At 38.6% G+C, this 13,133-nt stretch overlaps 2 protein-coding genes across 3 annotated transcripts; one reads left to right on the top strand and one right to left on the bottom strand.

The window, feature by feature from the left end:
• Nucleotides 1–6: 6 nt before the first annotated feature.
• Nucleotides 7–9,233, top strand: bokb (BCL2 family apoptosis regulator BOK b). The gene is made up of 5 exons (XM_008434142.2): nt 7–682; nt 1,055–1,413; nt 2,412–2,540; nt 7,177–7,340; nt 8,160–9,233. Exons 2-5 carry the CDS (start codon nt 1,191–1,193, stop codon nt 8,283–8,285), a joined length of 642 nt encoding a protein of 213 aa, XP_008432364.1. The 5' UTR covers nt 7–682; nt 1,055–1,190; the 3' UTR covers nt 8,286–9,233.
• A 949-nt stretch (nt 9,234–10,182) lies between these two features.
• On the bottom strand, nt 10,183–12,813 carry thap4 (THAP domain containing 4). 2 transcript variants are annotated; one of them, XM_008434143.2, is made up of 5 exons: nt 12,534–12,813; nt 11,345–11,504; nt 11,142–11,251; nt 10,642–10,745; nt 10,183–10,485 (listed from the first exon to the last, which is right to left on the bottom strand). In XM_008434143.2, the coding sequence occupies exons 1-5, from the start codon at nt 12,556–12,558 to the stop codon at nt 10,369–10,371; spliced, it is 516 nt and encodes a 171-aa protein (XP_008432365.1). In that variant the 5' UTR covers nt 12,559–12,813; the 3' UTR covers nt 10,183–10,368. The 2 variants fall into 2 exon arrangements, with proteins under 2 accessions (XP_008432365.1, XP_008432367.1); XM_008434145.2 differs by having other exon boundaries at nt 11,345–11,501; nt 12,534–12,805.
• Nucleotides 12,814–13,133: the final 320 nt, after the last annotated feature.

Below are 13,133 nucleotides of genomic sequence, written 5' to 3'. Positions count from 1 at the left end.
GCAGCAAGAGGGCGTATTTTGTTTTAAATTATGAGTCTATATTATTGCAATGAACAACTCTATCACTATTAATAATAATGATAATAAGTAAACAAAGGTTCGAGATTACACACGCCTTTGTTCGAACCTCACCCTAACTAAATATGTAACACTTTAAAACCTGTCTTCAATGACCAAGCAGCCTTGGAATCGGGTCGGGACTGGAGAATTAAATCCTTCCTGCGCACTCATCAGGCTGTTGTTTAATCCGCCCAGGTTTGTGAATGAAAGTAGATGCGCTTGGTTAAAGTCTACGCTCCTGCCGGGGTGACAAGACTCAAGGAGAGGCGGGCGGCAAACGTCCAAGTCCGGGCTTCTCCATGCAGTAAAAACAGCGCACCCTGTGGGCGCCAATGGGAAGGTGGAACAACAGGTAGGCGTCTTCTAACGGCGGCTCTCAAACAGTCAGCTCTGTGCACGGAAACAACTGGACCGAACCGAAATTGAGACCAGGACCCGAACTTCGCGGAGTGGGACCCAATTATTCTGTATAACATAGGAGGTTTTTACGCTTACAGTCGAGTTTTTTTTTTTTGAGAAGCTCAAGAGGTCCGAACTGAAAGGCTTACCCCCCCCCCAGTTCCTTTGGAAATTTGGGATCAGGTCAAGTCATATCAGGAAAGAGGTGCATGAAATGCTGATGGTAAGAGTAAATTCAGTAAATGCAGTTTTTGATTTCTTTGTCTTTTCTTCCGCATTAGTTGGGATAAATRTTTTAATTCGTACTCAGTCTTGCTCTGTCTCTGTCCCAATAAACGTTATCATGCCATCGCTGTTGTTGCATAATGTAAAAAGTGTTGCAATATCTTGACTATCCCACAGTGTGACTCAACAATAACGCCTCCGTCGTATTCTTATATAAGTTTCCGGTCACTTTTATTTCCTGTATGTACATTATTTTTAGTTAATAAATGTAAACAAATATTTTCTTTAATTCAGCCCATGATAGTATTTGCTTGTTTAGGGTAATATTTTGTTACCCTTCTAATAACCTCATTCTTATCTATCCTCACAGAAGCTGTTTTGTCCTCATCCTTGAACTTGGCTCCCCACTGGGAGGAAAAACCAGGACACTCTTGATTACACAGCTGATCCCCCCCTSCCCCCCAGAGGTCAGACTTYCACTGACCCAGATCCCTCAGGAGCAGGACATGGATGTTCTCCGGCGATCTTCTACGTTCGCCTCGGAGGTCCTCGATGTCTTCGACCGGTCGCTGACCGAGAAGGAGCTAGTGTCTCAGTCCAAAGCACTTTGCAGAGACTATATTCTATCCAGGCTCAATCAGAATGGGCTGGGTTGGTCCAAGACTGAAATTAACTTCTCTCCCCCAAATGGAGCGCTCGCCGAGGTGTCTCTGGTGCTTCTTTGTCTTGGTGAGAGGAGTTTTGGAATAATTGAGCTTTAAATCTAACTGTTTCTGTAGAGGGCCATTTATGTGTAGATGGACCGATCCCAGAAATTGGAATTGGCAAAATTTTCTCTTGATCGGCTCTGATCAATACATAGAAATTCTATTTTTTTTCTTTTCATTAAATGCAACAATATATGGACCGACCAATATGTGTTTTGATGCACTATCATGAGTGTAGCAAATGACAGATAATGGTTAAGGTGGTTAGATAATGCACAAGCGAGGATGCTCTCGTAATCCTGTCATTTAATGTTGGTTTCAGAACTGCTACCTCTACTTAGGAACATCCAGCAAACCTTTTGGCATGTATGTGTTTATAGTCCGTTGAAAAAAAAAAGATTTTGCAATCGGTTAAACCTCAAAAATCCGTAAATCTGTGTCATCTCATCACTTTATTATCTGAAGCTGTCTCTGAGCCTTTTGGCACTGCTATTCTGTCTTTTTGCAAAAAATGTAGATATAAACTGACCTTGAAGAAATGAATTTGAAAAAGAAACCCATTAATTTTCTTCTTAATAATAACAGTAGATAGAATAAAAACACCTTAAAATCAGTCTCCTAATCTTTATCTGCCAGATAAAAATATAAAATACATCTCGTATATCTTAAGGGGGAAACTGTGAGAAATAACATGTACAACTACAAAACATAACGCATGTGAGATGCATGAAAATGGACTGAACAGCCTTTCAGACTTGAATATAAATAGATTTTTCTCCCACATATTTTCTATCGGCTATTTTCAGACATAGGCTTGGAGAAACGGATGAGTAAAAGACCATGTCTGAATCTACTCGGCGTCTGTTCTTTCTATTTACATTTCTGCACGCAGTTTTATGTTTAGTTTTGCCGATTTATTTAAATTTTACTGCTTGACAGTGTTTTGTCTCTTTCATGCTGCTTTAATGTTTTTTTTTTCTCCCTAACAATCTGGTGTCCCTCTCTGTCTCTTGTTTCTAGGCGATGAGTTGGAGTGCATACAGCCCAGTCTGTACAGGAACGTGGCACGGCAGCTTAACATTTCAGTTGCCATGGAGAACGTGGTTTCAGATGCCTTTCTCGGCGTGGCAACAGAGATCTTCGCAGCAGGTATGCCATGACCCTGGAGGAGGAGGATGAGGAGGAGGTGGCGGTGATGATGATGATAATGATGATGATTGTAAACACGCTGTTTATTAAGTGTGTAGGAGCTCTGCCAGCACAGGAAGTGACTTGCAGTTGAAATTACAGATGAAGGCAGTTAGTGTGATTTAACACCGGTGACTCTGCAGTTTTCCTAGTTTGCAAGAGAGGGACTTTCAGTAAGAGAGAGTGGGTGAGTGGATAAATCAGTCATAGGTGGAGGGGGACATTATCTAAAAAAAAAAACAACACAGTCGTACATATTTTAACTTCATAGTTAAGAAACTTGTAAAGTTATACTTTGACTGAATGAAAAAGTTTCTAACTTGGGTTTTACAGCATGTTTGCCTTGAAAGAAATTCAYAGGACTCCACAAATACTAGATAATGATCCAAGCAAAGTGGCCCCAGAGGAGAATGGTTATTTATGAACATCAGTCATAATTTTTCAAGCTGATCCCTTTGTAGACAAGCGACTAATTTGGTTCCAGTTCTTATGTAATCCTAAACAAAACCATTTTCCCCGCTAATTTATAATGCAGCCTATTGAATTATTACATAACTTCTCATTCMGATCTTGAGTTTTTAGAAGGAAATCTTTATATTATGGCGTTTCCTCAGCATGCTCTTTTTTCTGTCTGTTATCTYTGAATGCAKTAGTCTTGTGAGACATCATGGACCTTTTAAAGTTCTCTATCTTTGTTCAAATTTWAGTCTCAACATAGGACATCATCAAYAACAAACACATACATCSAGTATATTACCCCCACATTACCCATCCCATTAACATTTTGGCCTGGCTCAACCCTACACACGTCACAACAAATAGCACAACATTTGAGAAGCAATTTGAAAATCCCTTTCAATTTTTTACCTTATTTTCTCTCATTTTAGAAGAAAAATAAAGTGTCCTTTAAGCTACTTGGTACCRAGGGAGGATTCTGTGACTTCCACTCCAGGGGAAGTTGACGTCTCCTGAGCAGAGATGTGAAGGCAACAATTTTCCCTCTGGGTGGAGTTTARTTGTATTGGTGTCCCAAAGATAGCAATCAATGGACAATGCTCTAGACAAAGTCACATCACAGAAGACATTGCTTAAAAATGGCCAGTCCAAAAATTAGGAAGTCCTGGACATRAAAAAAAAACATGCGACTTAAATGACAACCTGAGCTTAAACAATGTTCACATTTATCTTCTATTTCTGTGTAAATCTTCAATAATCTGAATTTGGAACAATGAACCTTGTGTGCTTCCTTAAACTGAATAAGTGAGGCGAGCACAAGAGGAAACTTAATTAATCTTGGTGAGAACATTTTTCCACCATTCATCAAGAAAGTTGAGGCTTAGCTCACGCTCCCATGTGGCATGATTTTGGAATTTGAGTTATTAAATTCCAGGATGAGGCTTTATCTGTGAAGTACCTCCTTCATATACTTTGGCAATGTTGACACATTTTTGAGCCTTGATCTAAATCTGAAATGCACATGGAGTCAAATGGTGATGGGTTTGGGAGTCAGTTTTTACGTTACGAAGATCCTGAGTAAAAATGCTGTGTCATTGTATTTACACAAATATTTAAATCAAAAAATGTCTAACATGATCTCAATTCAATTCAGTTACACAATATTTATTTATCCAAAAGTGAAATTAAATGTTGTCACATATCATCCAAGCATCTTCAAAACATTSTTGTGAATGGTGATGCTTTGTGCAACAAGGATCCCCAGTAGCTGTCAGTTTTCTAACAAATGTTTGCCAGGTGYTTGAACCTGTAAAGAGAAAACTGAATGACATCACTACTTTTTGACTAATCTGGGAATTAATTTTCTGACCGTTTGTGAGCCTATATAAAGCATTGTTATACAATTTCAGATTCAGCTGATCTTCGGATAAAAAAAACAAACAAAAAATACACTGACTTAACAGCAAAAATAAAGTCAGCTGCTGATGCAGCTGAACGATGGGAATTCTACAACCTTGATCCCAATAAGCACCCACTATTCAAAAAGGGAGTCCATCAGAAGAAACATCTATACTTCAGAAGTGACAGGATGTCATATTCCACAAAATGCTCTTMAGCTTGCTAATTTCTGTTTGCGTGCAAAATGTTAGACAAATGGTCCACATAAGCATCTTTTTGTACATTTKTTTCATGGAAAAGACTTCTTGAGTGAGAGAGGCAACAAATGAAAGGTGCGTGAGGATCTGATCAAATGCTGAAAAATGACCTCCGTTGTCGTTTCCTGGACGTGCTCTATAGGCTCTCTGGGGGAAATAAATTATGCAATCTCTATTAGGTTTTTCTTGTTGATACGAATCTTGAGTTCGGTTTACAGGTTGATATGATTTCTGGGTTTCTCAACAACAGATGTTCCTCGTTCACTACCAAAAACAGTGCTGACATTTTGAAGTTTCCAAAGAAAACAATTCCATGTTCTCTTTTGTAAGCCTCAGGGATAGATTTGAGGAATCCGGCTGCACTGTGATGAACATGCAACATTTGGCTCGATGCCTGGATGTGCCAAAAACAGACTTTCTTAATATAATTTTCATGCCTGCGCTCTGGCCGAATGTCTCCCCCACTCTGATGTCACAGGGCCGTAATTTGTGGAAATGGCGTGGGATTCCTCTGAAAGAACAACAAACTCGGGAGCTTGAGTTGCACTTTGCCTTTTGAGATCAGTTGAGAACTTTGATTAAAAAAGGAAACGCACACCCAAAAAAAAAATAATATCAGACGTACTTTTTCCTTTCCTTTTGCTTTAAAAGTTTATTTTTAGCTTTTAGGTATTTGTTAGCATTCTTCAGCCCAAAAAGAAATTGAAGTGGCTCTGTTGTCCTCCAGTAAAATCAACATGGCTCGTCGCTCCTTCGTTTATCTTCTTCTGCCTCCCACTCCTGTTCAATTTCTTCCCGCCCTCCTCTTTTATCCCTGACAATCTCATGTCTATTCTTGGCCTGCTTCTCAGTAGGGACTGAGACATGATGTGCTCGGACAGCGTCCATGGACACTTATCTCATTTAAGCTCACCCACGGCTCTATCCCCTTATAGGCACCGTCAGACTCTGCAGGTCAGCCCCATGGAACATTCATGACAAAGCAAGCGGGACCAAAAGAGGCCAAAGACATTAGCCTTTAGCTRCATTCTTGAATGGCTATTATGAGAGGGCCAGCTTCCCTGAAAACTGTACCTAGAACTGACCGCGTGGCTGTAATCGTTAGGTCAGGCAGCTCCTTTTGTAGGCTTCAGTTTGTAGTTCTGTGTCAAAGTATTCATTCCCCATTTTACATTGTGTCCTATATAGATTTTATTTGATAAACCAACACAAAATGGAGCATAATTGTGAATCTTTTTTTCCATTTCTTTCTTAAATAATGCTCAAAGAATAAAAAAAATCTGTAMACTGTGGGCTGCATTTTTATTCAGTTCTYTAAGTCAGTGTTCTGTAGACCAACATTTCACTTGCATCTGCAGAGTTTCTGGGTATGGCTATGGGTACAGTTCAAGCTTCATCAGATTAGATGGCAAGCACCTGCTGGATAGTAGTTATTAAGTCTCGTCACAGATTCTCAATTGGATTGTGATCTGGACTTTGGGTAATTCTCTTCCTCCTTTAAATTAGCTTCGTTTGGGTCTGGCCAACTTTCCATGATGTCACCATCACCTTGCTTCACCTGGAGTATCATGTGTTTAGTGTGAAATGCACTTAGCTTTTCATCACACATGGAGCTTTGTTTGTTCATTAGTAGAAATGAATGGTGTAAAACATAAAAAACCTCTTGTAAGAACAGAAGCAATGCAGATAACTGGTTCTCTAACAAAACTCTTAGGCCTTCGTGAAACAACCGCCTTTATACCAATATAAAATTACACACAGGTAGTCTCTGTTTTGAAATGAATAATTCGGTTTTTTTTTCTGAAATCAGTTCTTTGCATTCTTTGTTTATGGGTAAGTAGAGCTAAAAGCAAATGCATGGCACAATTTATTGTGCTTCTTTGTGTCCTATTAAATCAAAAATAATATTTTGGTTGTAACATAACAAAATGTGGAAGAGCTTTTACGTTATGTTCTTTTCCACCTTTTAAGCTATGGTCAGTGGCATCATAATCCCAACCTCTTTAATTGACAGCAAGGCTGGCGGTTTGTATAAGACCTCTTATCAGTCACATTAACTCAAATTACTCTGGTTTGTTGACCTGAACCTGCCGTTTTATTTTTATTTCAGTACAAGGTCCAATGGCTGCACAATATGAAAACTCAGAGGGGAGACGGGTTGTTGCCTGGAAATAAAGGATGGCTAATGTTGTAAATAAAGGCTTATTGATTCCTGTCCAGAAATTCAGCTTCCGTGAAAAGGAGAAACCGATGTCCTTTTATTTTTGTTTCTGGTCCATTATGCACCCGGCACAGTGACTGTTGGAGAGAATCGGTATCGTTAGCAACCAAAACCTGTATTCCAAGTTAAACACGCAGAAGCACGGGATGAGATCAGCAGCAGTGTTTTCTTAGATCAGTTCAGTTTTGGCTGTATATACACAGTTAAAATCAAACCTACTGCACTAATGTCTTTAATGCTTTTATTTAATTTTTTTGTGCTGTAGGTATAACATGGGGTAAAGTGGTTGCCATGTATGCAGTAGCTGGAGCCCTGGCAGTGGACTGCGTCAGACAGGGACATCCCACCACAGTGCACATCATAGTGGACAGCCTTGGACAGTTTGTCCGCAAATTTCTCGTTCCCTGGCTGAAGAGACGGGGAGGATGGGTGAGTCTGTGGTGTTTTTTTGTTGTTGTTTTTTTGTAATTTCTCTGAATTGATTCAGAAGCAAGACTGCTGCTGTGTAACTGGCCCTCATTTACAAACCCTAAAGGAAGTTGCTAAACTAAGAAATGTGGGTTTAAATCAATTAAACAACCTTATACTACACTTTTGATGCACTGCCTTGCCTTCTTGCTAAATTATTTACATAGGACTGAGAGAAGATGTCGCACTGTTTGTGAGGGAGAGGGGTRACTGTAAAACTGCACTTTATCAACCATGTTCATTTCATAAAGCTACAGTATCCAGCTAAATGTTTATGAAATAAAATCAAAACTTGACCTATTTGTAGTCTCATCCCACTACTGGCTACCGTACACAATATTTAAATCTGTTATTTTACGTCTTTAAAAGTCACAAACAGTGACTTTTAAAGACGTTTAAAATYCAAAAAGTGATTACCATAAACATTTGGTAGATTTGAGAAAGTCTAAAGATGTTCATGAATAAAGAAAAAATATGGCACAACTGTACAGATTTTTTTTTCCACTGTAGGAAAATCAAGGATATTTCTATTCTACTTTAAAGGTACAAAGGTTTTGCAAAACTCAAAAATGTTTAATAACCTCAAAAACCATCAATGAGCACTGTAAAAATATTACTACAAAGTACAACAAAGGTTTGACCCAAAGTGATTCAAAATGCTAGCAGATTTAGGTTTGAAAACCTTAAATGAAAACAGCATTTAAGAAATAAAGCACTTTCTAAATCAGCAAACTTCTGGCATCACTTTTTAAAATAAACTCCGCTTTCCCTTTCCATCAGGCAGAGATTATGAAATGTGTGGTGAAGATGGACTGCACTCCTGAACGTCCCTGGCTGTCATCAGTCATCGACTCCCTGAAATATTTTCTCACTACTGTGTACGTCTACATCATGAAGGAGCAGTGAACTGGTGAAAACATAGGACTCAAATCTCTGTCTTGTCGATGAAAGGTGAGACGGAAATGCTCGCTGTGCCTGATGAGGATTGAGCTTTCCCAGCTCTTCCCTTTGTGTTGCTGAATGGTCACTGACAAATGTTTCATCAGCAGTGTCATGTTTTGCACAAGCCTGCGAGTGACTACCCTTCTACCAAAGAGTAGTCGCCTGATGTTTTCAGCGGAGAATTGAGGATAATCTTAATATTTAACAGCATAAATGTTATTTTTCACAACGCGCTCCACCTGTTGTACGCTTCTTCTCACTGTTTATCAAATTGCAGTAAACACTCCTTCTCTGATTTAACGCAAGGCTGTACTTACTGCCGATGTCCTGTGGGAGATTTGCTCTTTTTAGAATGTATATTTCCAGAGGAGAGCAGAAGGTGACTTCTGGATTGCTAAGCTAGCTGGTAACATTACCTGAGAGGTTTCTGGTGCCTGCAGAGGATAAGATTTCACCCTGCTGAGTCCACTTTCTCTGAGCAGCATTTGGCTGTATTGTTTACATTTCAGGAGATGAAACTATTGTGCTTTCGCCGAAGCACAAGCTGCGTCTCCCTTCAAATCCAGCTCAAAGTGACGATGTAAATGTATACATATTTTTTAATTTAAACAAGTTTTTTTTTTCAGCCATGCCCATTTTTTTTAATAACTTTTAGATGATTTTCACAAACTACATGATATTTTTTGCTTTACTGACTTCAGTTTTGAACCTGTATATTTTATTTATGATTTTAAGATTATTTATATATTTGGTGATAAACAATTGATTCCACCGCAGCATAAAACCTGCCACTACAGCAAGCACTTCAAGATGAATGTGTGTATTGGGTTTAAAGTACAGTGTTATTTTTGCAACTGTGTCTGCTCTATTTTTTTTAAACCCACAATAAATTTCAACAAATGCTTACCTATACTTATATGGCCTTTTATTTTGGTTCTCCAGCTGTTAAAAATAATTTTATTTTGTAAGAACTTGATGAAGCTTCAGAGTGGTGCCTAAACATGTCTCAGGAATTGAAAAGTTCAAAGATTAATGTGCTATAAAAGGTTTTCACAAATCTAAAATTGAGTCATTCCAAATGCAAAATGCAATATTTGATTCAAAAACAGTAAAGTTTACCACCTTTTTAATATTTTTACAATTGGTCTGATAAGGCCAAAGCCATTGTTGCAGACATCTAGTGTGAATTTGACAAAGTTTCCATAAGAAATATTTAAACTGAGAAACATTGGGATGTTCGAAAATGTGTTCATTAGTTGGGTAAATTAAACTGTTAAGGCTTTTCTTCACCAATGTTTTTCTTTGGAGGTCTTTGCAGGAATTTTATTTGTAAAGTAGACAACAGCATATGGTTTGAGGCCATTTCAGTCTTAAAAGYTTTTCTGGCAAATTTCAGATTTCGACTGACTTATGGTTTTAGTTATCAATCCCTTCCAGTGAGTAATTCGCTGGCTCTAATCAGAGACAGATGACATCCAGGCAGAAGAATAAGCCAGAGTTCCCAGTGCAGGTGTGTTACTGGTCACATTAACAGCAAGCCGTTAGTTACCATATTCTTTATCACGTATGACACAACCACATGGTCTGAAGTACTCACAATTTTTTGCAAAAAAAAAGACTGATTTTCTAATATAGGCTGCAATCATTACCCATTTACAGTTTGTAAACTCTACATAGGTCTTATGAAAATTTTTTGGTTGAATGACTTAACATTAAGAAAGTTAAACGCTCCGATCTCGGGTTTTTAACTTAAAATACCAATTTTTCTGTCCTAATCACCTTTTGATGCAGGCTTAAAATGAGGCCATGTGCAAAACCTAATTTCTTTTGCTAATTTAAGTCAGTTATCAAAACGAAAACGTTACCGTTTTAAGTTTAATCTTTATTACCCATTAGAACCACGTARATTCAAAACAGGGACATATTTATTTTTTAAAAATGCATGACAAACTCCCTGAGAAAGAAAAGTTTTCGGACCCACACTCCTAAGATGTTGCTCTGACAGGTGTGGGGATAAAAAGCAATGGCAAGGCCGTGGCTGGTTGAGTCAAGATGACCGGGTGTAAGTGATGTGCAAGTGCTGAGTGAGCGGCTGGTTGTCAGTTGCCATGGAAACAGTCTGTTCAAGCTTCCCGTCTGGTCGAAGTTGCAAGACTCTGCCAATCTGAAAGAAAAGAGAAAAGTAACAATAATCAAAGTGACAGAAAGCAAGTTATGTGCTATATAAGGAAAATATAGCATTCTGAACGCTTATGGAGGCTTTCGGAATACAGTAATATCAGCTCATTTCTGGGTATAAATGATGACTGATCAGTTTCACCTGTTGTACATGGGGCTCTTTGGCAAAAGAGATTCTACCCAGGCTTTGAGACTGCAGCTTGAGGTGATTTCCTGTCAGCTCCCCCTCTTCAACCTCCACCAGACCTACATAAAAACACAACATCCAGCCTTGAAACAAGCCATGCGAGTAGGGATATAGCGAAGGCATGAACAAGAAAAGCCAAGAGACGAGAATATCTCTGCAGACAGAACACATTCGTCCTGTGTTGAGACAAACTGAAAACTGTAAATTCAATGACTTGAGAGCAAAGAAAAAGAAAACAAATGACAAAGCGGCCATTTTTAGTGTTTGTTTACATGTCTGTAACAGGCTCTAAATCAGAGCCAGTTATACCTGACATAACTRCTGCAGAATCTCATTCTGCATTTCAATATAATGGCATTTGTGAGTTCCAAGTTTTTTTGTTTTTTTTTTTAATCAGAAGAACGTAAAACGGCACTRATTATCAGAAACTTGGTTGTGTTTAGTTACTGCCTTACCAGAGTTCTGTGCGATGATGAAGGCCACTTTGTTTGTCCCCGGCTGGATTCGAATGAAACCGCATTCTCTGTGAAGAGGCTTATTGGACTCCGCATGAAACGCGTTAAACCTAAACAAAACAGTCAGGAATGAGCTGGAAATATGATGGAAACAAGTTTAATTCAAAGCTGAGWCAAAGTCTAGCTCTGCAGGGTTAACGTACGTAAAGTTGATGACTGGTTGCCCAACATGACTGAAATGCAGCTTTTCAGTGTATCGGAAAGGTTTTATGGTGGGGAAGGTTCCTTCTCCGGGTTCGTCGCTCTCCCAGGTACCCAGCAACCAGCTGAGAGGCTTGAGGACGGGATTCAGCTCCACCGCTACTGAAAATAAACACACACAGGTCAAGAGTCCACTCTCAATAAAACCCTGGTAAACACTCCCTGTGTGATGTGATTTTTAATTAAGCGAGTGTGTGTGTCCATGCTCTTTATAAAGCAGAAAATTATTTTAGTTTGCCTTCAGTAAACACGGCCCAAATGCTAGGGTTTAGATTCTTTACAGAAAAAGGACGAGGTCTCTGTCAATATGGTCTACAAATTTTCCATTGCATAAAAGGATCCAAGTTATTTTAACAGAAAATAGAAACACACATAGTGTGGTTACAAACATTGTTCAGATGGTGGCAACAGTTAAGATTGAAACTTAGGGGCTCAGAAACCGAGTCTGGTTCTCAGGGCGAAAAGAGAATGAGTTGAACAAACATGATACAGAAATGCACGGAGAAACTAAAGAGCACAATATTAATCTCAGTGTGAAATAYTTCATTAAAATGATTGGAMGAATTAAAAAAAGTCTAATTTAAACATCAKAATGAAAATCCGACAAAATAAATAGTCTTGGGACAATTAAAATAAATTTCCTGCAGAATCTGTATACTGGTCTGAATCCAGAAGATGGCAGTAGAGTACTGTATGACGTGGATGAAAAACACTCGAGGAAGAAGAAACWTATGGCAGGAAGACGACTGAATCCAAATAAGACAAAAAAAGTAAAATTAAATCTGCCAAATAAAACGAGCAGTTAAAAAAAGATGAAAAGTCACTTGACATGCGCAGTTCACAGTATACATAAAGCGGCGGTGTCTTGTTTGTTTATGTTAAACTCCAATGCATGCACAAAGGTTACCTAAATGAAGTGCATGGCAAAAGTAAATGTAACAAGAAAATAATTGCAAATATTTTATGAAAATCAGTAACTTATTTAAGAAAAAKTCTAAAGATTTTTTTAACAGTCTCAACGACCGAGATGCCKTGTCACTGTGGCAAATCATTTAAGCAGTAAAACMAAAATCCTTTAACATTGTTTCATTTATAGTTTAACCTTAATTTAAACATGACTTCCGGACTTACCGTTSCCATCAGTGGGAGACGCCATGGACAAATTGAGCTTCTGGACGGAGAGTATGAATCCTAACAAAGGACACAAATATAAAGCGAAAGACGCAAAGAGGTAGGACCTGTTTTGACGCAGCTAACGAGCGAGCACCGCATGGACTCCTGGGAAGTGTAGTTTGTCGGCGGTGACAAGGTGCATGAGATGACAAACTAAATGAGCACAGCTATTAATAATTAGTTGAATTAGAATTGAGCTAACCAAGTTGAATATGATTTAAATGTTAAATCTCCAAGCTTTTGACTCAAACAAGTGACAGTACTGTTGCCTCGCAAGAAGTTCCTTGGTTTGAATCCCAACCAAGGGTCTTATTGCAATTAATTTGCAGGTTTGCACGCAGGTGTGAGTTCTCTTAAGGTTCTCCAAAAACATGACTTTCTTTGGGTGCTTAGTTGAGTTGCTYTGTAATGAACTGCTGGTCTGTCCAGGGCGTACTCTTTCTCTCACCCACCTACTACTGGATATAGGCAACAGTTAACTCTGTTGCTGCAAGGATAAGCAGTTATGAAAATAAGATAGTTGGAACAGTTTGCTTGAGATATATATATATATATATA

This window comes from Poecilia reticulata, linkage group LG17, assembly GCF_000633615.1.
Source record: "Poecilia reticulata strain Guanapo linkage group LG17, Guppy_female_1.0+MT, whole genome shotgun sequence".
In the NCBI taxonomy this organism is placed as follows: Eukaryota; Metazoa; Chordata; class Actinopteri; order Cyprinodontiformes; family Poeciliidae; genus Poecilia; species Poecilia reticulata.
The sequence above is the reverse complement of the archived record's forward strand: the minus strand, read 5'-3'. Positions and strand labels throughout refer to the sequence as shown.